The sequence below is a fragment of the Schistocerca americana genome, chromosome 1 (genome assembly GCF_021461395.2).
Source record: "Schistocerca americana isolate TAMUIC-IGC-003095 chromosome 1, iqSchAmer2.1, whole genome shotgun sequence".
Lineage (NCBI taxonomy): Eukaryota > Metazoa > Arthropoda > Insecta > Orthoptera > Acrididae > Schistocerca > Schistocerca americana.
The window spans coordinates 938,251,018-938,274,822 of NC_060119.1; the positions used below are offsets into that span (position 1 = coordinate 938,251,018).

General features: G+C 41.3%; 1 protein-coding gene across 1 annotated transcript in view; it reads left to right on the forward strand.

The window, feature by feature from the left end:
• Positions 1–625, forward strand: part of LOC124595252 — a 129,276-nt gene extending 128,651 nt beyond the window's left edge. Inside the window, exon 8 of the mRNA XM_047133921.1 lies at positions 203–625. Coding sequence (XP_046989877.1) covers positions 203–625 — 423 coding nt within the window. The remainder of the gene's footprint in view (positions 1–202) is intronic.
• Positions 626–23,805: the final 23,180 nt, after the last annotated feature.

Genomic DNA, 23,805 nt, shown 5'->3' on the forward strand with positions numbered 1-23,805 from the left:
TAGTACAAGTTTTTAACCATTCGATTAACTCATTAGAATTTAGTATTAGGCGTTGAATGTCAATGTTGGGTGCCCCAAGAAACCTCTATTGTCTTCCCCGTTATCATCATCATCATCATCTCCTTTCGCCTCTTCATTATGCACATGTGCTTAACTTTAGGTGTATGCACCTGACGTTATTCCGACGTTTATTGTATTGTAGGAGACGTCCCTGGAGCACGCATTGGCCATACCGGCGGCGTCCGTAGTCGTGGCCTCGCCGCCGCCGTCGGCCAGGTCCGCATCCTCTGGGGTGCCCGCGGACTGGCGCCAGGACTCGGGGTCGAGCGCCGGCGGCAGCGCCGTGCGGCAGGACTCGGCACGCAGCGACGTCACCGTCGACAGCGGCGTCGTGGCGGACGCGCTGCTGCGCTCGCACTCGTCCTCCAGCTCGCTGTCGCTGAGCGGCGCCGAGCCGCCCGTGGCGCGCCGCCACAAGCTGCAGCGGCTGGCCGCCGTCGAGGACGAGGACTCCCCGCCGACGACCACGACGACGGTCGGCGCCGACGAGCGCGACAAGCCGCGTGCCGCCGCCAAGGCGCGCTTCTGCCGGCCAGCATTCCGCATCCCGGCGTGCGACTTGTAGCGGACGGAGGGCGGCGCCGGCGCCGGCGTCGGTGTCGGCGTCGGTGCGGCCACGCTGTCGCCGGCAAGCGCCGCGGCGCAGCCGGCCCCGCGGGTCAGGCGCCTCCGGTTCCAGGTGTAGGCAACCGCACATACACTTGCTTCAGTCCGGGACGCTGACGTCACAGAAAGTGTCGCGGGACGTTACGATAGCCGAGCGTGGGGGTTACCTTATGGTCCGTATGACATTTCCCGCACAGTAGCCAAGAACAGTGATGGCATGGTGGGATCTTTTAGGAAAGAACACTGCAGTTCCTCAGTCAAGTACAGTGCATTCATCTGGCATGTACCATTTCGATGTTTCGCTTGCGGAAATGTTGGACGAGTTCATCACTTTTTACCAAGTGACATCTTTTTACATCACGCCACTGCAGACAAACAGTGTCCTCAGTCTAGCCAATAGCAGTGGACAGGTCAGTGTCTATACTATCATATTTTCTACTGCGGCATTTGTGTCCGATATACTTGAACGCTCTAAACTTGGAACTGTCATAGGTACGTTGTTCAAATTTGGTGCTTCTACTATTTATTATTGATCAGTTTCGAACTTTCATCACGAAAGGAACATTTGATAATCTAATCAATGACACATGAGTATGAGCGCTCTTCCGAGTATTTGCTGAAAGACAAAGTTAATTCCATCGTCGATCCGGTGTGGTGGAGGACATGTGTTTAGAAATCACCAGTGGTATCTATTTCGTTTCAAAAATGTGTATCCGTACTCGGAAAAAACTAATAGTCGTGTGTGTGTTTCGTATTTTACTACTTAGAAGGTACTACGTTCTGTTGTGTGCAGATATATAGGACAATGCACCCTGTGCATGTGCATTGCTGTCAATTCATTACAGTCGTCTACAGAATACTTATATAGCTGTATTAAGACCTCTGTTAACATCGTTACCCTGAGAACAGTATACACGTCTCTCCCCTGCTTCATTACATGCAATAGTAACTGTTTGTTATCTTCTATTTTTCTAATGTAGTAAGAAGACAGCCGACTCTTGCTACATATTTTCTTACGAGTGAAACAATAAGAGGAAAACATCAGGATGGTATCACAACTGTAGATTGTAGGGACCATTAATGGAAGGCTATGCACCCAAGCAGTCTTACGCAAGCTTAACTGTTTGCAAGGTAATGTAAACCTGTAAAGTGAAAGAGGGAAGATGCATTTGCATCGGAGAAAAGGGACCACTGTTAATAGGGTTAGTGTCACCCAATACATTTTCCGTTTTTACGCAAGTGTAGTTAATGTTATGATCCAGCGGTAGTCATAGTTGCGAAAAATGGTCATTAAATATGAGATATCTTGCTGTATTCAACAAATACGTAACACACTGCCATTAAACAAGAGCTTATTCTTAGACAGTGGTGTGACGCTCTTCATCTGTTGCCGTTCGGAAGATATTTCACTGCCAAAACATCTAAAGTTAACAGCTTTCTTCCGTACACATAAAGATGTAAGAAAAAGACTTACGTACATCATATTTATTGCAGCGCTGCTGTAGAAATGAGAAGAATTTGACAGTGCAAGGCTGACTCACTGTTATTCGCTATTGGCTTCAATGGTAACCGAATTGTATAATTTAATAAAAGGTAGTGGTGAAGACGGGCACATCAAATACGCATTTCTTCTAATGCGTAATATCAAAAAGGCAGATACGCACATTATTTTGCATCACAATTCAACAAGACATTTCAGTTTAATATTTTTCCCTCTTCATGTAGATTAATTCATTTACAATAACCTCATCTCTTTGCAATCCTTCCACTCTGAGTTATTTACTAAACCCATCCCTTTTTGTGTATATCCTTCGGCATGGACTAGTTTGTTTGCTTCTACATTCCGGTTTTTAGAATTTCTTCATCATTCCATTTTTTTGTTATGACATTTATCTTGTAGAACTTTGAGAAATATCTACTGTTAAGTTGTTGGGTAGACCGATTTATCATTTGTGAATAACACATTTATTTCATTGTATATGCACCATTGTTCTTTAATTGGTTTCTGATAGTATTTACTGTAATAATTCCTGACGTAATTGTTTCCTTTACACACACAAAATCATAGTTCAAAACATTCTTCCAAGCGGTTGGTATAGTTTATGTCAATATATCATTAAATACAATCGATAATATTTCCTATATTCCTCAGTTACCTTTCATATGTTGTCTATGATTTTGATATACATTCCTTTTCGCATACTGCTGTGACATCACATTCTTCGAATCACAAAAACGATGTTCTCTTAGGTGGTATAATTTTCGAAACCAGTCACTTTCACCTTCCTCAATCAGATATCCATCACCAGTGGTGCATACGTTTATTTTACAGTGCTGTCACATGATTATCCTGCGCAAGAAACTGAACTCTCTTCTAGAAAATAAAAAATCATTTTTTTAATACTCGTAATAATCATTAACTTTAAATGGTCAAATACACAATAATCAGTTTAAATTCATATTAAGTCATTATAAGTGTGTTGTTAATATATTTGTTTTACTAGAACTTCATTTTAAAAGTAATGCCTGATGAGTTCACGACGTTCTACCTAGAAAAACGAATGAATTAGGCAGGTACGCACTCTTTATGCGAACACTCACCATTGGACATTTAAGACCAGAATTTTCTATCAAAAATTTCTGCGATACATATTATCATGTCCTCATGGATTAACAGTTGAGGCTTTTTCCATGTGTTTCGCGTTCACTCATTTTCCGCAGCAGGGTAGACACCTGTTTAGCTGGTTTGCACGAGCAGTAATACACTTTAGTATTCAGTTGTAACTAGTCTCTAGAAGTGTAGCAATCTCCGTCGAAATAGAAACCAAATATTACGCTGGAAGTTAGGTTTCTAAAGCATCCATTAATTCGTGCCTTTGTCTATTGTAAGGTGGGCGTTGTGTGACTGCTCTTGGAACATACAGTCAGAGATTTATGGCTACGAAGCACTTGTTCACAGTGATACCTGTTACACAGAAAGTTTTATTCCTACTTATTGTTTGACTAAATAACAGAACAATATGTTGTTCTATACTGCGGGCGAGTTATTCTTTATAGGGTATGTGAAGTATTTGTGATGTCTATTTTTAAACAAACATTTCGAAATGAGTGTGCTGGATCACGCTCATTCGTGTCGGCAAAGAATACCTGGTGTGATTGTGCAAGTAATGAACGGTAGCGTTTGGATGCAGAATGTTTTACAGCTTGCTTTGGATGTCATTCATCGTAGGACAGAAGATAACTGCGCCGATGCCTCAGTCTCTCTCTCCCTGCAACCCATCTCCTTACGTACCTATTATAAAGTATTTTTAAAAGAGGAGGACGATATTTCTATGTACAGCAGACCCAAGGACTGCTGTCCCGTTACTGAGAAAAATGTGGTTGATCTACATTTTTCTCCTTTTATAATAACAATAAATTTGATGTGTCATTTGATATTTTCTTGTTCACATTTTTGGAGAATCTTATCTACGACTGCTTTGTAATAAAATACAGAAAAAGCTGCATTACCTTGTGGCTACAAGTTACTGACAGATGAAAAATGACGAAAAACACATCACTTCCATAACTTACTTAGTCTTGTCAGATACCATCAGACGATCAGTTAATTGAAAGTCAGAAAAGCATTTAAAAATATCACTTCTAGTTTTACTAGTGTATTTCAGAACAGTTTTCAAAAAATGTGGAACAAATGAGTTCGGACATCTGTTTTTAGACGTATATATCTGGCTCGGAAACTACGCTAGTGTATCATCAAATGAATTCGTGTTAAATTACGACAGTCAAGTAGCTCTGTGCATTATTCTTTAAAGTTAGCTGTAGACGAAAAGTTCATTACTTTCCGTAGTTACCGAGATGTTTATATTGCCTTATATCCTAACGTAGAAGGATCCGCACAGGGATGCGTGGCTTTCGTAAGCCACTCGTCAGCGGATCACATTGTAAGCAATAATGTTAGTGGAGAACAGTTCCACTCAACGACGTCTTACTTTTCATACAAGTAGTACTTGCCGTTCGAAAACACCTCTGTAGTTGATTAGAGAGAAGATGTAATAGATTATAGTGACCAAATAAGTTAGGCAGCAAACAGGTCCGCATTCTCGTTCAGTTTCTCCAAGTCGTTTCGACTAACATGCACTTTCGATGTGGAGTGGTAACTGCTTCATCATATATCAGCAATCTGGTGCTTTAGGGGCTGAGATAAATGTGAACTGGTCTTATACGAACGGAAGTGATGTTGGAAACTTTAGGAAATACTCACGCAGGGAGAGTTGATTCTACACACATTTGAGCTACCGTTGTGATAAGTTTAGTCTAGTCGAAATGTGTTGCCATAAATGACCTTTTCCTGTTGTAAATCGAGTTTATATGTATGTAATGTTGTGTAATCTTTTGTAACTCGTTCTTTTCAAAATAATGCAGAAAGTGTTCTTTTTTAACTGTGAATGACTCGATGAAGTAATTGTACACCGAGTCCATTTTGTTTCAAATGATGTGTGGCTACCTGTGTTATGTGAAATGAATGTTGTGGTGGCTGGTGCAGCCGGCTGGACCGACTGCAGTTGCGGTGCTTTTACAAATTCCCGAAGCTGCGTGGTTTCGGGATAGACGCTTTAATCTCTCTTTACAATCATTTCCGTTGGCAAAAAATTAACACAACTATTTTTTCCCAGATATGTAACTGTGAAATATCTAAATTTTCATTAGAGTAATATGAAATCATTGTACAGTATTATACCTGTAAGGGAATTTATCCTGTGTTGGAACAAATGTGACATTTCCGTGGGAAAACCGAATCATTACAAGAGTAGCTTCAGAGCGGAAACACATAACGACGACTTTGATACGCGTCATACATAGTAACTTTATCGGCTGCGTATCATTACCTGATTTCTCTGATGTTCTACTTAAATCCTGTCTGCTAAAGATCCTAAATACTCCAACAGCACTCAAGAATGGGTGGAATAAGAAGCTTGCAGGTGATTCTTTTGCGGCTGCACTAAAATGTTTCACATTTGTATTTTATTTATGCGGTGTTGTGGTTATTGCACTGGCCTGGTATTGTCTTTCATCTGTGTCTGTCCTGAGCTAATTACTTGATTCTTGCCTCTGGCCAGCCTAATGTCGTCAGTAAGATATACTCCTATTTCAGTCATTGCCGCATTCTGCAGTTATTTGCTTCTGTCAATGGTACATGTCAATCAGTCCTCCCTATCTAGTCCTAAGAATTGGCCACACGCCCTTCCTTCACCGAATACGTAACTGTTCATCTGTCCATTTGATTCTTAATATCCTCCTGTAATACTGCATATCAGATGCTTCCAACTTTACATCCCCTGCTTTTGCCTTTGTACCCAGTTCAGAAAATTGTTTTATACTTCTGAGTCAGTGTTCAGTATTAGAAAATGGCTTCCGTCACTTTCTAGAAACTGCATATATTTCAGTTCTATTTCTGTACCATGTTACCGAATTTTTACTGTCTCTCCTATTCAGATTCATTCGTTGGTTTACATTAAATTTGAGTTCGAATCTAAGCATTATGGTACTTCTGGTTTGCATCTTCTCTAAGCAATCTGTCAGTAGGTCATTCTCTTTGACATATAGTCTTCTTCGACCTTTCTCTTCACTAACTTCATTGTCACTTAGAATTACAATTGGAGCTAACGTGGTTTAAGTCATTCTAATAGAAGTATTTTTCGTTTATTGTTTCCACTTTTTGTGCGCAACGAGATTCCTTCCTGCATACACGTTTGTTTCTCAAGCTGCGAAATGGTCGCGAATTGTACAGAGACCCGAATATAATATAAATTTCGTTTACTTCTCACCACGAGCGAATAATCTGAAATATCTGATGATGGTCATTATAGACCAAAACTGGTAGTCTGATGACAAAAATTTGTGACCATAGATGTGACGTAAAGGAAATTTACATTTGTTTCTATTCCGTCACACTTCCACTTATCTATTATAACTCTGACCATTTACGCGTTCTGTTGACATTTCGCAAGAGGTCTAAGCTGCTAGTATTCTTTCAAAGATCGTACATTCTTCAAATTTCATTAATGACCTACAGAATTTGTTTAATCATCTGTATGCCTTTTACCTCTATGTTACTCATATGTTGAGAGGCATAACTGTTTTAATTGTTCCTGTCTTTACTACGCTCGATATTCTTCTTTAGTTCGTTCCTTAATAATTTTTTGTGTTTCACAGTTCTAAAACTGTACGATTTTGAATGGCTCTGGTTTCTATTCAGTTTATAATAAAGTGATTCCACCACGGTGTTCACATATGTTCCAACGCCGTGTGGAATTGTTTAACTGCCTGTGTGCCAATCTGACAGAGGTGCAACGTTCTCATCTGAGACGCCAGCAGCTGTTAACGCTCAGTTTGCATACGATACACAATCACTCAGCAGCCAACATTGCCGTCAGACGACATTTTGTTCCTTTTTTGCTTTTAGAGGATTCAGAGTGACATGCATAGTGAGCTGGCGTAGGCTATCCAGGAGTCTGAACATTTCTCGGTATTGTACTTAACGTGCACGTTTGTTTCTGTAAATATAAGTTGCGAAAGGCACTGCGCTATTACTTTGTTGGGTACTCTTGTGATTTATCTCAACATGGTAGACATATCACTTACACGACTCCTATTTTTGTACTCATCTGTCTTATGCTAGTCTGATTGGCGAGAATGCTGTGTACCTAATCAAAATATATGATAATAAAACTATGCCTCAAAATTAATTCGTATTTATTTTGGAGTATGGCCTTTTCCTTTTCCGTGATATTTTGGACACTAGCACTTTAAATCCAGCACCCTGAAAATTCCACAAACAAGAGAACACATCTGCAGACGCCGACAAAGAAAATGGTGAAAAATACTGGTTGCAAGTGCCGCCGTAGTAGCACTCACCAATTACCCGTAAGACTTTCGTTTTCATCAGATGACAGAGTATGTGACAAATACATTGGACATGTCTCAGCTACACAAGTCTTAACACATTTTCAGCAAACCAGTGGCAGTATGATTATGTGATGTAACAACACGCTAATTCTTCTGTTTTTCAATTATATGTTACAAAAAAGTGCAATACTACATGACTGTACGTTCCTACTCAGGAAAGTTGACATTAGTACATAATAATTAATAATGAAAAACGTAGACAAATAAAACTTCATGAGAAATGTTATACCAGAAACAGCCAACGGATTTAAAGGTCGAAAACAACTAATCATTCGCCTCTTCAGTGTTCACAAATTACATTCAGAGCAAGTCACAAGAATGTTGTCTTAGCTTAGCGTTCGCAGTAGAGTGGAATAGCAAGTAATACAGTGCGAACCTGTTATGTATACTTTTTGAGGATATATAATCGAATCATATCTCAAAGTCTCAGATATCAGCGAATTCTAACATTAACATCCGATTAGCAATACCTTTTAAAGCCTTAATTTTATCCACTTGCATCGCCCTTTATTTCTATCATTATCATCCAATTAGCAATACTTTTTACCATCTTGCTTTTATCCACTTACATCACCTTTTATTTAAAGATTAACTTCTGAAGTGGATGTAACATAACGCTTCGTTCGTATTACACCAAGCCACAATGGGCAGCATAATTTAGTATTACATCCATTTTTTGATACCATATATTTGTCCACAGTATCGTAGTATATACGCAGGGCGGAACTGGACGAGATAATGATCTTATGTCACAGTCACTTCTGAAGTCAGATTACACCTGAGGCAATAGGGAGAGGTACATTCAGGATCACCCAAGGGAACTACCATCCTGTCCACACAGCCTTCCCCTCTCCTCCTCCAAGAATCACCCCCCCCCCCAACACCACTTCCCTTCCCCTCCTCTCTCGCGCCAATAATATCCCAGCTCTCCCTCTCCCTCCTCATTGCTTATAACTAGAGCAATCGCATAGGTTTCCTCATTCCGGGTCTGTGCACCGTAGTGAGTTTGAGATCAATCTTGGGCATTTGTTTTCAATAATAATATAAAAATAATTTAATTATTATTCCAGTTATGTGAATTAAATCGACTGAAGTCTTTATGCTGCAGTGAGAGGAGTCCCACAACCAGAGTCGTGCTCCTTAAGAAATGCTAGCAAAGTTTATCATAATTAATGTGGTAAGACTCTTTGACAGTGCAGTGCGTGTATAAATTAATGATGTCTCAACATATTCTGCAAAATGCCGGTAAATATCAGCTAAATTCACGTTATAAGACGTTTCGACAATATACACTCCTGGAAATTGAAATAAGAACACCGTGAATTCATTGTCCCAGGAAGGGGAAACTTTATTGACACATTCCTGGGGTCAGATACATCACATGATCACACTGACAGAACCACAGGCACATAGACACAGGCAACAGAGCATGCACAATGTCGGCACTAGTACAGTGTATATCCACCTTTCGCAGCAATGCAGGCTGCTATTCTCCCATGGAGACGATCGTAGAGATGCTGGATGTAGTCCCGTGGAACGGCTTGCCATGCCATTTCCACCTGGCGCCTCAGTTGGACCAGCGTTCGTGCTGGACGTGCAGACCGCGTGAGACGACGCTTCATCCAGTCCCAAACATGCTCAATGGGGGACAGATCCGGAGATCTTGCTGGCCAGGGTAGTTGACTTACACCTTCTAGAGCACGTTGGGTGGCACGGGATACATGCGGACGTGCATTGTCCTGTTAGAACAGCAAGTTCCCTTGCCGGTCTAGGAATGGTAGAACGATGGGTTCGATGACGGTTTGGATGTGCCGTGCACTATTCAGTGTCCCCTCGACGATCACCAGTGGTGTACGGCCAGTGTAGGAGATCGCTCCCCACACCATGATGCCGGGTGTTGGCCCTGTGTGCCTCGGTCGTATGCAGTCCTGATTGTGGCGCTCACCTGCACGGCGCCAAACACGCATACGACCATCATTGGCACCAAGGCAGAAGCGACTCTCATCGCTGAAGACGACACGTCTCCATTCGTCCCTCCATTCACGCCTGTCGCGACACCACTGGAGGCGGGCTGCACGATGTTGGGGCGTGAGCGGAAGACGGCCTAACGGTGTGCGGGACCGTAGCCCAGCTTCATGGAGACGGTTGCGAATGGTCCTCGCCGATACCCCAGGAGCAACAGTGTCCCTAATTTGCTGGGAAGTGGCGGTGCGGTCCCCTACGGCACTGCGTAGGATCCTACGGTCTTGGCGTGCATCCGTGCGTCGCTGCGGTCCGGTCGCAGGTCGACGGGCACGTGCACCTTCCGCCGACCACTGGCGACAACATCGATGTACTGTGGAGACCTCACGCCCCACGTGTTGAGCAATTCGGCGGTACGTCCACCCGGCCTCCCGCATGCCCACTATACGCCCTCGCTCAAAGTCCGTCAACTGCACATACGGTTCACGTCCACACTGTCGCGGCATGCTACCAGTGTTAAAGACTGCGATGGAGCTCCGTATGCCACGGCAAACTGGTTGACACTGACGGCGGCGGTGCACAAATGCTGCGCAGCTAGCGCCATTCGACGGCCAACACCGCTGTTCCTGGTGCGTCCGCTGTGCCGTGCGTGTGATCATTGCTTGTACAGCCCTCTCGCAGTGTCCGGAGCAAGTATGGTGGGTCTGACACACCGGTGTCAATGTGTTCTTTTTCCATTTCCAGGAGTGTATTTTCTGACTGTGCTTCAGCTGGGTTACTATAATTTAGTGAGATCACAGTATATTCTGTAAAATTGCGGTAAATACTGATTAATCATGGAATAAGATACATTAACAATATAATGTGTGTATGAGTTATTATACCTGCAAATTCTGTAAGCTTGCAACCATCCATCGCTAATTACAGATTTTGAAAAGTTTTTCCGCAATTTTACTGATTTCCTCCCACTTTCACAGACTGTCATTAAAGCATGCAAGCAAGTACAACGTGTTAGCGCAGTGTGACACCACACTACTAAAAATATAAATCTAGTTTACGAAGAACCAGCCCCTGCATTATTAATGTGTGGCGATAGTAAAAACTTGTCTTGACGAAGGGGGGTGTACACCACTAAATGATTAGAGTAGACTTGTGAAATAACGACAGAACAAAACTAAGAACGTACATGAAGTGCTAAATTTGCACTTTAAAGATCTACTGCAACTACCACTGGGAAAACAAAAGTAAGACAATATGATGGATCATCCCAGCACTCACGTGCCAACCTGCACACAACCAGCACTGCCATAAGCAAGCTCGACTGCCCCCGCCAGTGAACAAACGCTGCATATTCCGCACTGCCGTCTCCGCCGCTGCCACACACCCCGTGCTGTGACTAATGTCTGCCTAGCACTGCGCTAGGTACACTATCAGCCCAACCTTCTGCCCATCATATGACAGCATGCACTTTATTTATATAACGAGAAACTCATGTTTATACCTTCTGCAAGCACACAGACGTATGATCACATATCTACATTACTGTTTATGGGTGTCATGAATGGTTGAAAAGAGTCTGTGATAATCTTAGACACTCCCACAGTTCCCTCCCTCCCTTCCCCCCCCCCTTTCCTTTCTCTATGGATCAAGAAAAAACAACGTTTGCCTCCCCCCTCAAATATTTATTCGTAGAACGAATGTATAGCCGAAACCTCTTTTGTTCTGTTCCCCACAGAGAAAGGATCATCATGAAGCACCATCGACAGCAGGAGCAAGATAGGACCCCATCCCAGGCAGAATAAAAAGAGTAAGAAGGCTTATAAGTACAACTAATCTATCGCTACACGATATTTAATGAAAAAAATGTGTGTGTTTGTGTGACACTTTACTGTGTGTTGAAAACGGGTTCGACGTCCTGTAGGCACAATTACTATAATTTTGTTATGTCAAGAAGTTTTCTGTAAGTGCTACAAAGCATATTACCCTATCAGTATTCCAAAGGACATACAAGATACTTGAATGTTTAATAGATTATGCAGTGCATTAATTAACAAAAATATACACTTGCTAAGTCCCTAGTCTACATTATCCCCATATTATTAATGTGTAATACCATAGTGTTAAAGTAATGGCATAGAGATAAACAGAAACACTTTTTGCAGTTTACAATTATTGTGGCTGAATATCTCCTATTTTGCAAGAACACATGCGTTAATGCTTGACTGAACAGGTAACACCCTGCAGTAATTAAATGAAACCAATACTACTCGCCAGTTGCCTGTGCTAAAGCGCCGCCGCCATGTCCCACAACTGCTACCACTGTTTCGTACGTGGCACGTGTTAACCGCCACAATCACTGCTGCCTGACAAGCCCAACCCCTTTCTACCTCGCATATATCAATTTTCTAGCCCTGAGAAGGTTGGTTATGGCCTGAGTGTGTGGACAACTCTGAGTGTGTGGACAACTCATACGCATTGGTGCCAGTAACTGTCAGAGAAACGTGAAACGAAAAAATGAGAAATGAGAAATTACCGCTCTGAGTCGCTCTTGTTAGTGGCCAAGAATTCATTTCTCTGACGTGGAAATTGCACCTGCCTTCCCTGACGCCTCAGGATAAAACTCGCGCCACCTCTTAAAAGACGCCCGCCAGGAAGCACAACAACGCAACTGAGGCGTGCGTGCTATCAGAAGCAGAGGGCGGATACAGCACGCAGTCGGTTACATCTTAAGAAAAGAACTAAAAAACTATTTGTGACACATCTCTCTAAATACCGAATATATTTCTATTGCTGACTTATCATTAAAATTACTACTTCACAAACGATCAGTCGCCCGTCACTGTGCAGCTTTTTAGTGCTTTACCTATGATTCCCGCATACAGCAAAGAATCGCTACAGATTTTCATCCCTTTTTGAGTATTAATACCCATACAGTCTTCCAGTGTAATCTAGCATGGAATTTTCTTCCGATTATTGTCTTCATCATCGACTCTTTCCATTTCGTATTGTAGATGATGTTAGGCAACTGCAGCAGCTCGCTATTTAAACCAAATACGCTGGCAACCTGCGTCAAAAAATTTCTACAGCGCATTATCGCCAGGTTTATCGAGCACAACGTCAAGATTTACTTCTGATAATGTACATTCTATGACAGTGTTATTGAAAACGAAGAAAACATCATCAGATATCTGAGTCACAGGCTCTCTTTCAACATTCAAAAGACCCAAACATAAATACAGGACTAAACAATAAGCACACTGCAAAAAAATATGTACTAAGTGTTGTCCCAGTATTATGTGTGATGTCACTACAAGGATGTCTTAGAGGCACCTGAAACAGCAGGATAATAGTATGTAAAATGTTATGCAGGCTTATGTATCAATAGCATAGTCTAGTGGGCTTACAATAAATAGTGTTAGGTGTTTGAATCAGGTACACAGTTTGTAACGAAAGGTGAACAATCTTGATAGACAACCATACTTGACTGACAATCCTTGTGTTTTTCCTCTGCTTCAAGAAAATCATCTTTCTGGTAGATTTTCATCGAGATAAGCCCTAACACGATTTTGGTAGTGGGCTGTTGAAAGTAAACTCTTCCGTCTCCATACAAGTCTCGGGTGGCAGGTAAAATGGATGTCTGAAGCTTGTGAAGGCGCACCTCACTGCTGACTGTGCCGTCAAAGAAGAATGGCCCAATCAAGCCCCGGCAAGACAACCCACACCACACGTTTACTCCTAGCATATTCACGGCTTTGTCTACATAGACGTTCGGATTTTCGGTGGCCCAGTAGATGCAATTGCGGCGATTTACTGTACCATTGAGTTTGAACTGTGCCTCATCAGACCACACAATCATCTCTGCAAACTCTTCATCGTTGCGCACCAAGTTAGTAAACCACTCGCAGTACTCCATTCTACGATCTGGGTTGTCCTCGTTCATTACGCGTGGCAATCGTGGGATGTAGCAATTCCACTTTGCTCTCTTCAAAATTCGCCGAACACTTGAGCGACTCACTCCAGTTTCACGGCCACACTGTCACACAGACTTCAGTGGTGAGCGAATTAATTGTTGTAACATGCGACGGGAGTTAGCTGGACTTGTTACTGTTACAGGTCGTACAGATCGTTGTTTGTGTACATCTTTAACACAGCCTTCGGCTTCAAATTTGTCTCGAATGCGACGAATCATTAAATGTGTCGGTGGCTCTGTTTGATATTCATTTCGCCATTGCCGTTGAACCCCATAAATGTTTTCGTACTTAAAAGACCACTTCAAAATTGACTTCCTTTCATCGAGTGTAAGCCTTGCGCCAGCCATGTTTACTCAAGTAAGTAGGTGCAACTAAGAACATCTATCTGGCGACTGTCATCTGACAAAACAAAACAACGCAATACAACGCTTGTGTGGCGATTGCACTACCAAAGATGAGACAACTCCGTCAATTAGTTTACCGTTATGGACTTTTAAACGGTGGACACATATTTTTGCACCCCTCTGTACATACACTGCGGTTTGTAAGGCTCGACATATTGTGGCACAAATCAGTCTGTAACCTATATTCTTATGTGCAATACTCCTATGCACTCTTTAGTGGTCTCAGTATGGAGGTGGTAACGCCTTCACACACAGCTACAGCCGGCCGAAGTGGCCGTGCGGTTAAAGGCGCTGCAGTCTGGAACCGCAAGACTGCTACGGTCGCAGGTTCGAATCCTGCCTCGGGCATGGATGTTTGTGCTGTCCTTAGGTTGGTTAGGTTTAACTAGTTCTGAGTTCTAGGGGACTAATGACCTCAGCAGTTGAGTCCCATAGTGCTCAGAGCCATTTGAACCATTTGAACACAGCTACAATAATATCTCGATGTTTTAAGATATGTAGCTTGGATTCTCAGTTTTATTGTTATGGAGACAATGTTTTTATTAGATTTTTCATTTTCCTCAAATTGCTTTTATCATAAAAGCGTTTCTCTGGTTTAGTGTGTGTTTTTACATAGCTGGGTAAGTCTGTCTCCAACTTATCCTTAAACTTCTTGAACTTGGCCCACCCTAAGCATTTTTCTACTATATGGTGAGAATCACGAAATCCTTCACCTAACCTCTTAGAATATTTACGCTTTTGATTGGTAAATGCTTATATGCTGCACGTCCTAGACTTATGTCATACACTCCTGGAAATTGAAATAAGAACACCGTGAATTCAATGTCCCAGGAAGGGGAAACTTTATTGACACATTCCTGGGGTCAGATACATCACATGATCACACTGACAGAACCACAGGCACATAGACACAGGCAACAGAGCATGCACAATGTCGGCACTAGTACAGTGTATATCCACCTTTCGCAGCAATGCAGGCTGCTATTCTCCCATGGAGACGATCGTAGAGATGCTGGATGTAGTCCTGTGGAACGGCTTGCAATACCATTTCCACCTGGCGCCTCAGTTGGACCAGCGTTCGTGCTGGACGTGCAGACCGCGTGAGACGACGCTTCATCCAGTCCCAAACATGCTCAATGGGGGACAGATCCGGAGATCTTGCTGGCCAGGGTAGTTGACTTACACCTTCTAGAGCACGTTGGGTGGCACGGGATACATGCGGACGTGCATTGCCCTGTTGGAACAGCAAGTTCCCTTGCCGGTCTAGGAATGGTAGAACGATGGGTTCGATGACGGTTTGGATGTACCGTGCACTATTCAGTGTCCCCTCGACGACCACCAGTGGTGTACGGCCAGTGTAGGAGATCGCTCCCCACACCATGATGCCGGGTGTTGGCCCTGTGTGCCTCGGTCGTATGCAGTCCTGATTGTGGCGCTCACCTGCACGGCGCCAAACACGCATACGACCATCATTGGCACCAAGGCAGAAGCGACTCTCATCGCTGAAGACGACACGTCTCCATTCGTCCCTCCATTCACGCCTGTCGCGACACCACTGGAGGCGGGCTGCACGATGTTGGGGCGTGAGCGGAAGACGGCCTAACGGTGTGCGGGACCGTAGCCCAGCTTCATGGAGACGGTTGCGAATGGTCCTCGCCGATACCCCAGGAGCAACGGTGTCCCTAATTTGCTGGGAAGTGGCGGTGCGGTCCCCTACGGCACTGCGTAGGATCCTACGGTCTTGGCGTGCATCCGTGCGTCGCTGCGATCCGGTCCCGGGTCGACGGGCACGTGCACCTTCCGCCGACCACTGGCGACAACATCGATGTACTGTGGAGACCTCACGCCCCACGTGTTGAGCAATTCGGCGGTACCTCCACCCGGCCTCCCACATGCCCACTATACGCCCTCGCTCAAAGTCCGTCAACTGCACATACGGTTCACGTCCACGCTGTCGCGGCATGCTACCAGTGTTAAAGACTGCGATGGAGCTCCGTATGCCACGGCAAACTGGCTGACACTGACGGCGGCGGTGCACAAATGCTGCGCAGCTAGCGCTATTCGACGGCCAACACCGCGGTTCCTGGTGTGTCCGCTGTGCCCTGCGTGTGATCATTGCTTGTACAGCCCTCTCGCAGTGTCCGGAGCAAGTATGGTGGGTCTGACACACCGGTGTCAATGTGTTCTTTTTTCCATTTCCAGGAGTGTATTTATATGCATCTAGCGGCAGTCAGTCTCCCTCAACTGTATTAATGCTTCCTTTTGGTGCAGGGTCAAACACGGCAGCTTAATATTGTCTTCTCTACACCATTCAGCTCCACAAGACTGGAATTCCTCTAACGTAGTAAGTTTATCAAAACGCCTACCACCAGAATATGCTTGTCTTATCGTTGTGACGATTACTCATACCAGTAAGGTAAAAACCTCTGAGAGGATGGATCTTGACTTGCCAACGTTGCGAACCCAAAAGCGAAAATAATATGTATTTATCTCAGAGTTCGTACTATTAACAACATAGCATGGCCTATTAAGTTCTCTGATGAATCGATTCGCACGTGTTTTACCACTCTACCAAAACAAATGCTTATTAAATTGAAGTATCCCACAGCTAAAACAACGAGAATTAATCTAAAGAGTAATTGTCGGTTAACATATACATTATCTCTAATTTCCATAATTTTCCCATGGCAAGACGTATGTAAACGAATTTCTTCGGCTACGATCCATGCTGGGTTGTCTAGTGCAGCTAACAAACAAAATCCTCCATAAGTACCAAAATTATCCACATTAACGAGAACTGTCAAAATAGTCTGTTCACCTACTAACTGTTGTATGATCCATCCTCAAACGTATAGTAATTCATAAATACATTGATCCTAATGCTATTCCATTGTTCAACCTGTGAAGAACTAACAGTGGAGGCTAAGCATGATCTCCTTTCCATCATGTTTATTATTAATTTCCAATTATTGAACCCCATCACCTCTACTTAGAATATCACCTTCTCCTATGTTATTGATACTCTGCCTTTCACTAACATGACTCCTAACCATAACGCCTTCTAACTGAGAACTAAATCCATTAATTAAATCTATTGCAAAATCCTTTGACTGCTCTGTAACCATTGATCTTGTTCTTCCTTTACCTTCATCAAAATGGATGCTACTTGACTCAGCTTGATCAGTGATTAATTTTTTTATCTTAAACTGATTGAAAATTGCACCAAAGAAGCAAGCAACACTAATCTCAGAATTATCTCAAAAATCTGTAACATATGAAAAGATCTCTTAGTCAACAACTTTTAAAATATATCAACCTGCAAAAACCAATTTGCAATTCTACAAACAAGTATTAATACCCACTGCCGAGAAATTTGCATCAGTTCACTGTGCAAAGTTTCTCCAAGAGACTTATTAATGTTACTTAAAAGAAATACAAAACAACCTCCGCTTAGTTAAGTCCTCAAAGGCACGGTCACCAGATATATGGCATCTGTTAATAGTCATGTATACTCATCTAGTAATCGTATTGATATGCATCTGCTTATATCCAAGCATGTATAAAGAGATGCTAGTATATATACTGTAAAAAGGGACAATCTGTCATTCCGGTTTCAAAGATTCTTCCATGGTCAATCAGTAAAAAAACCTCTGTATGCCACTAAAGACAAATACTTATCCTTACATGTAGTGTAAACAAACTACATTATGGATACGTTTACACAAACAGAGACTGACTGTGCCACACCACCTGGAGAGAATAACATAAGAGCTTATGTAGCATTACTTATCATACAAGGTTTGTCTGACACAAATAACTTATGATGGCCTCTTACAGCTCATCACTGCCCATCAGCGCACACTCACAATAGCAGTCAATTCATGCTTAAAACTGCACAGTACTGACACACAATAACATGCACTGTATTACATGACAAGACCATTGAGGACTGCCTACTTCTGGCCACAACTGACACATTCCCTACAACTTCCCATCCCTCTTCATTTCAAATTCTACCTGCTCACGTGACATGATCACACCCTAGCTGTCCATTGGCTGAACTACCTACATCACATAGTTGTCCACTGGCTGAGCTACTGGCGTCAAAGACCTCATGTAAAACGTAAGTACTTCCCAAGTAGCAGAAAAAATATCATAATTCATCAACATGAGTTCAGAAAATAAAGGCAAAGAGCTCTCTCATAACATATGTGAAAAATACATAATCCAGATGGAAGGTTTCTGAATCAATATAGCCATTTTAGTGTATTGCTTACATGAAGTTGTTACATTATTCCATTAGAACACTCATTTTAATATCGACTAGTTCCACTTTATTGCAAGAGTTCTTTTTGTTTAGTTTAAAATAAATGCAATGCAAAACATACAAAATAGTGACTTATATTCTAGATTCCTCATATTTGAAGTGTCACATAAAATACTGTACATTCAATATATGGTATCAAATCCATCACTATTTTTAAAAAAATTCAGTAAATTCCAGTATTATATCCATGAAGTTGATGCAAAAATCGTGGCAGTTGATCAATAAGAATGTACATTTTAACATCGATAAACTCCAGTTTATTTGTAACACAGCCATAGGTTATTTTAAATTTCTTTGAAATTTCACCCAGCACTTCATTTCCAAAAAAAAAGTTTCCAGTATACCTATTGAAGATGCAGCGTGAATCACATGTAGGGAAATTTGGTAGTGTCGTCCCAACACCATGGTGTAATCATAGGTATCATATTCAAAGTACACCTAAGTATGGATGGTATTGGAGAAAAGGAATGCATTTAAACACAATTCTTTATTCTCCACAATGCATATTAACAATGCATAAAAATACATAATAAAGTAATACCATTTCATACGAAGTCGTTTTGGTCAAAAATGCTCTTTAGCTGGAACAAGTCTCCAATAAACAATGCACAAGGGAAGGGGAAGTCTATATCTAACGCAAGCATTGGTATGTCAGAGTGAAAAGATTATCATTGGTATTTCTTCCCAGAAGTAGATTTTACACAGGCGACCATTATCAGAAGCTCTTATTGTCACATGGCTATCTGATGTCACTGTCAGAAGATTTAATGGAGATTTAATATTAGTTGCATCCACTGCAGTAGTTATTGCATCTCTGTTCTGACAAAAACAATTTACAAAATCTTTATCGTTTGCACAGATCACAATTCAACAATCGATCACAATGGAACCATGCAGTTTGGTCACCATCACCAGTAAAAAACTTACCAGCTTCACTTACTTTGTCAGGACACTATTAAATAGCTAATGATCAACCAACAAAGGATGCAACTCTCTTATCTAACCCAATGTGTTAGTCATACATTGAACTACACAACAATGGTGATACAGCTAACGAATGAAGAGGTATTTCCGTTTCGTACATGTTACGACAGTTCCACCAAAGATACACTTTCACATGTATATGTCCCCAATCCTAGCAGACATCCATTATGTTCAGATTAAGCTTTCAATGATGCTCATTGAGGGGATGCATGTAGATGTTTTTCCATTCTGTACTGGCCACAATTATCGTACAAAAAACACATCAACGTGTAACATTCGAACTACCACAAATACACTTTCATAGCTTAAGGACTGGGCAGCCTACACGATGAAGCAACAAACACCACAGGCAACGATTATTTTCATATTTTTGTATGTAGATGCCATCCAGTTGTAAGCATCTAACCCAACTGCACTGTTTCCTATACATTTGTGTGCAATGATTTGTCATACAGAAACCCTACAGTAGAATACATGAGAAGAAGTGGAATCACTAGCATATGACTGGAAGTATGTCCATCTTGAATCTTTGGAGTTTATACATAAGAAGCTTTGAAAGAAAGCTCATTTGAACATAGTGAATATCTGAGTGGGTTGGGGAGGTATTCATGTGAAAGTGTGTTTGCGGGGGGACAGTTGTAACCTGTACAGAACAGAAATATCTCAGCATCATTGTGTATTTCAGTGCATGATAATTTCGAACATATAAGGTGGCGCAGGCATCCTTTTATGTTTGGTCCTTAGCTACTAAGCAATGTCCTGACAAACTAACTGAAGCTGAATTCTTTTATAATGTTGTTCAAACCATGCGTTTCCATTGAGAAGGAGCATTGAAATATGAGGTAGAAACATATAAACCATCGACTGAATATGCTGGGTGGTTTTCCAAATGTTTGGCCCTGATTCTTGTGAAGGATAAAATTTTTAGTGAACTATATTTGTCAGAACAGAGATGCAACAATTACTGCAAAGGATTAAGATAATGTTAATTATACCTGAAAACTTCTCAAAGCAGCATCCGAACTCTATGAGACTATGAGAGCTGTCAACAGTGCTCACCTGTGTATAACCTGCTTCTGGGAGGAAATGAGAGTGCTGTTCCATCCACACACACACTGTTGCTGCTGGCATTAAATGCAGACCTCCGCTTTCTTAATGGCTACGTATCAGAAACCTGTTCCACCTAACGTAAGAGCGTTTTTGATTAAAACAACGACTTTCTAGGAAATACTATAATTTTGATACATATTTTTTCATATTGTTAATATGTACTGTGGAGAATATAGCACTATCGTTAAAATATATTCCTTGATTCTCAACATCAGTCACATTTACATTTGCTCTTAATATGACAGCTCTGATTTCACTGCAGTGTTGAGACAGTGCTATCATATTCCCTACCTGTAGTTCATACTGCATCAGCAACAGGCACATCAGAAAAATTCTTGTAGAAGGGATACACTGGATGTCTTTTAAATAAATATGAAAAAAACCCACGGCTGCTATGGTTGTGTTACATATAAAGATCAATTTAGCGATGTAATTTGAACATTCTAATGGTTCAGCTGTCAGGACTATTGGATCTATTTCATAGGTTCATTGCAAGAATTTGCTGGCTTTTTTTTTTAAACCATGATGGGTTTGATACTGTCTACTGTACGTACATTACTTTACATGACACACATCAAACAAGAGGAACCTAGAAGACACGTCACCCTTTATGTGTTTTACATTGCATTTGAGAGACACTATCGCATGTCCAGAAGTCATTTCCTCAAGTTTCAACAATATCATATCACCCATAACTGCTCCCTCTTAACGATAGCCCTATGTCATAGGTTAGGAAGGTTGCATTGCCTTGTCACAGCCTTTAATGTTTAACATATACCATCATGTATTATTATCATTTTAAACAAACGAGTTAAAACTCTTGCTACAAAGTGGAAATGGTCAACATTAAAATGAGTCTTTTAATGGAATATTGTAACAGCTTCATTTAGACAATATATGTGTTAACCATAAATTGTATATAATTAATGAAGCTGTTGAAACACGTTTTTGATTCGATCTACAGCACAACACAGTAACATAAACTGACAGACATATTGTAAATTAAGTAGATGATCTGTGTCTTGCACTCATACTGTTCGATTCCTCTACTGTTTGACTGACTATTCTTCTTAATCAAAATCAGAAGGTTTGTATATATATATATATATATATATATATATATATATATATATCACACTTTACAGGAATATTTGCTAATGGTATGAGGCAGTACCAAAAAAGATATACTGACAGTCAGTCCTTCAGTGTAATTCTGTGTTACATGCCAGTTTCAACTGTTCTGATAGAGGAACAACTATTCATTATATGAAAATTACATTTCTATAACAGGAGGAGTGTATATATACCATAGAAGACTGTAGTTTTAATGGAGTGTTTGGTTATGGCATGTGGTTAAATATGACCATGGTTTATAAGTCATGCTCGACAATCCAGTTAGGCTGTAGAAAAACCACTTAGGTCTGATTCACATTATGAAGTAGAACCAGTGCTGGACAACTATGTGTCCCAATGTTTTATACATAGAAGTATAGGTTGCAGATGGTTCCTGTTAGTGTAGTACTATAAAAAGAATAAGGAAGAAAGACTGGGTTTAATATCCCATCGACATCAATGCAGTAATATTTTAGTGCTTATGAGGTATGGGGTTTGTTAGTTGCTAATGTGGTTGTGCTAGACAACCCAAGTATCTACAGTAACCAGAAGCAAATGGTCTGTATACATCTCACACTGGAAACATCCCAGAAATTAGAGATAGTATGTAGGTTTACCAACAATTACTCTGTATGTCCTTTTATCTTTCACTTCGCCCCTACTTCCCATTTCTTCTTTCTTGTCAGACATGCTCTCCTCTTCCTTCTCACAATCTTGTCTTAAATATCTTCCACTCCAATGTCATTGACCAACAATTTCAGTCAACTAATGCCTTTACGTTTGCTGTGTTGCTTTACATGTCTTGTGCCCCGCTGGGACACCCTCTTCATACGATTTTCAGCCATCTGTTCTATTTCATCCACATGTCTCTCCAAAGAGCCAAATTCCAATTCTTCTTCCCCAGAGGAACTATCTTCCATTTCATTTAAAACCACATCTTCAGCTACATCTTTACTTTTACTTTCTGATTATTCTGACATCTCTGCCCCTTCAGCAACAAAAAGAACTATGCATTTCATTTCCACTCCCCTTTCGAACTAATAATCTATCTCCGAAATACTCCCTCCCCATTTCCATTTTTTGTGGCTATTTGTCCCAACTCACTCCTGCCCAAGCCCCAGCAGAAGCTAATCCCAGTTTCTCTCCCAAGGTGAGGAAGCTCTTCGCTCATATTGTGAGCTCCGGCATTCCTATACATATTTGGTGACCATTCCCTGCCACAATTATTATTCCAACCGTTAGCCATTATTTGCCCATCATTTCTAGTACATACTCCCACTCAGTTTACTCCACAATGTCACATGTAACCTGGTGCATTGAATCTACTCGTATCACATTTCCTTATCCCATTGTTGGGATAAACTCTCTGAATACATTCCAGGAAATTAACAAATCCCTCAACATTATTCCTAGCAGCAGCAATTACAATTTACCTCACATGGGCAGACAATTTATTCTCAACACCTAGTATAATAGTCTCTACATCCAATTTGTTTTCAAGATATTTAATTTTATCAAGCCACTGTTGGCTAAAGCCTTTTAAGCCACCCCTTTGAGGGCTGTACACCTCCCCTTCGCAGAAACCTCTTAGTATGGATTGCTGCTTATCCTTCCACTAAAACGCATGCAGAAACTTGGACTCAAATCCCGACACTGAATGACAAATCTCCGCCACCTATGCTGCCCACCAGTATGCCTCGTCATCCAAATGACTTTTTATGAATGACATTTTCTCTCTTTCTGACCAATACCTCGGTAGCATATTACGAAAATCTTTCAAAAACTCTACTGTATTTTCATTTCTCATAGGATCAAATGTACAAAATTCTTTACAGTTCACGGGTAATTCCTCTTCATGCGCACTTGCACTGCTATTTATTTCATTTCTACATAATTCTTTAACATACTTTTCAGTTTTAAATGCGAACATTTTTAGGTTAGGCTTTACCGTGACTGTTACTGACATTAAATGAAACAACAAGTTTACTGTTACCACTCACCGTTTTATTTTTTCCACGACGCGTTTCGAAGGTTTAAACCTCCATCATCGGGTGCATTTACATTAGTTAGTATTACATATGTGTGTATGTTGTGTTACGGCTTTGGAGGAACTTGTGGCACTGCCTAGTGGAGAAACAAGACACTATTTCAGAATATGGTTTTGGATAACTTTTGACAAAAAATTAAACTGATATCTAATGGTAAACTTTAATTAGTAAACTAGAGTACCTCCAGTGGTCACAGGTTCCTTTTTCTGTCGTAACACTTCACATGTATACTGCCACATTTGTAAACAAATATG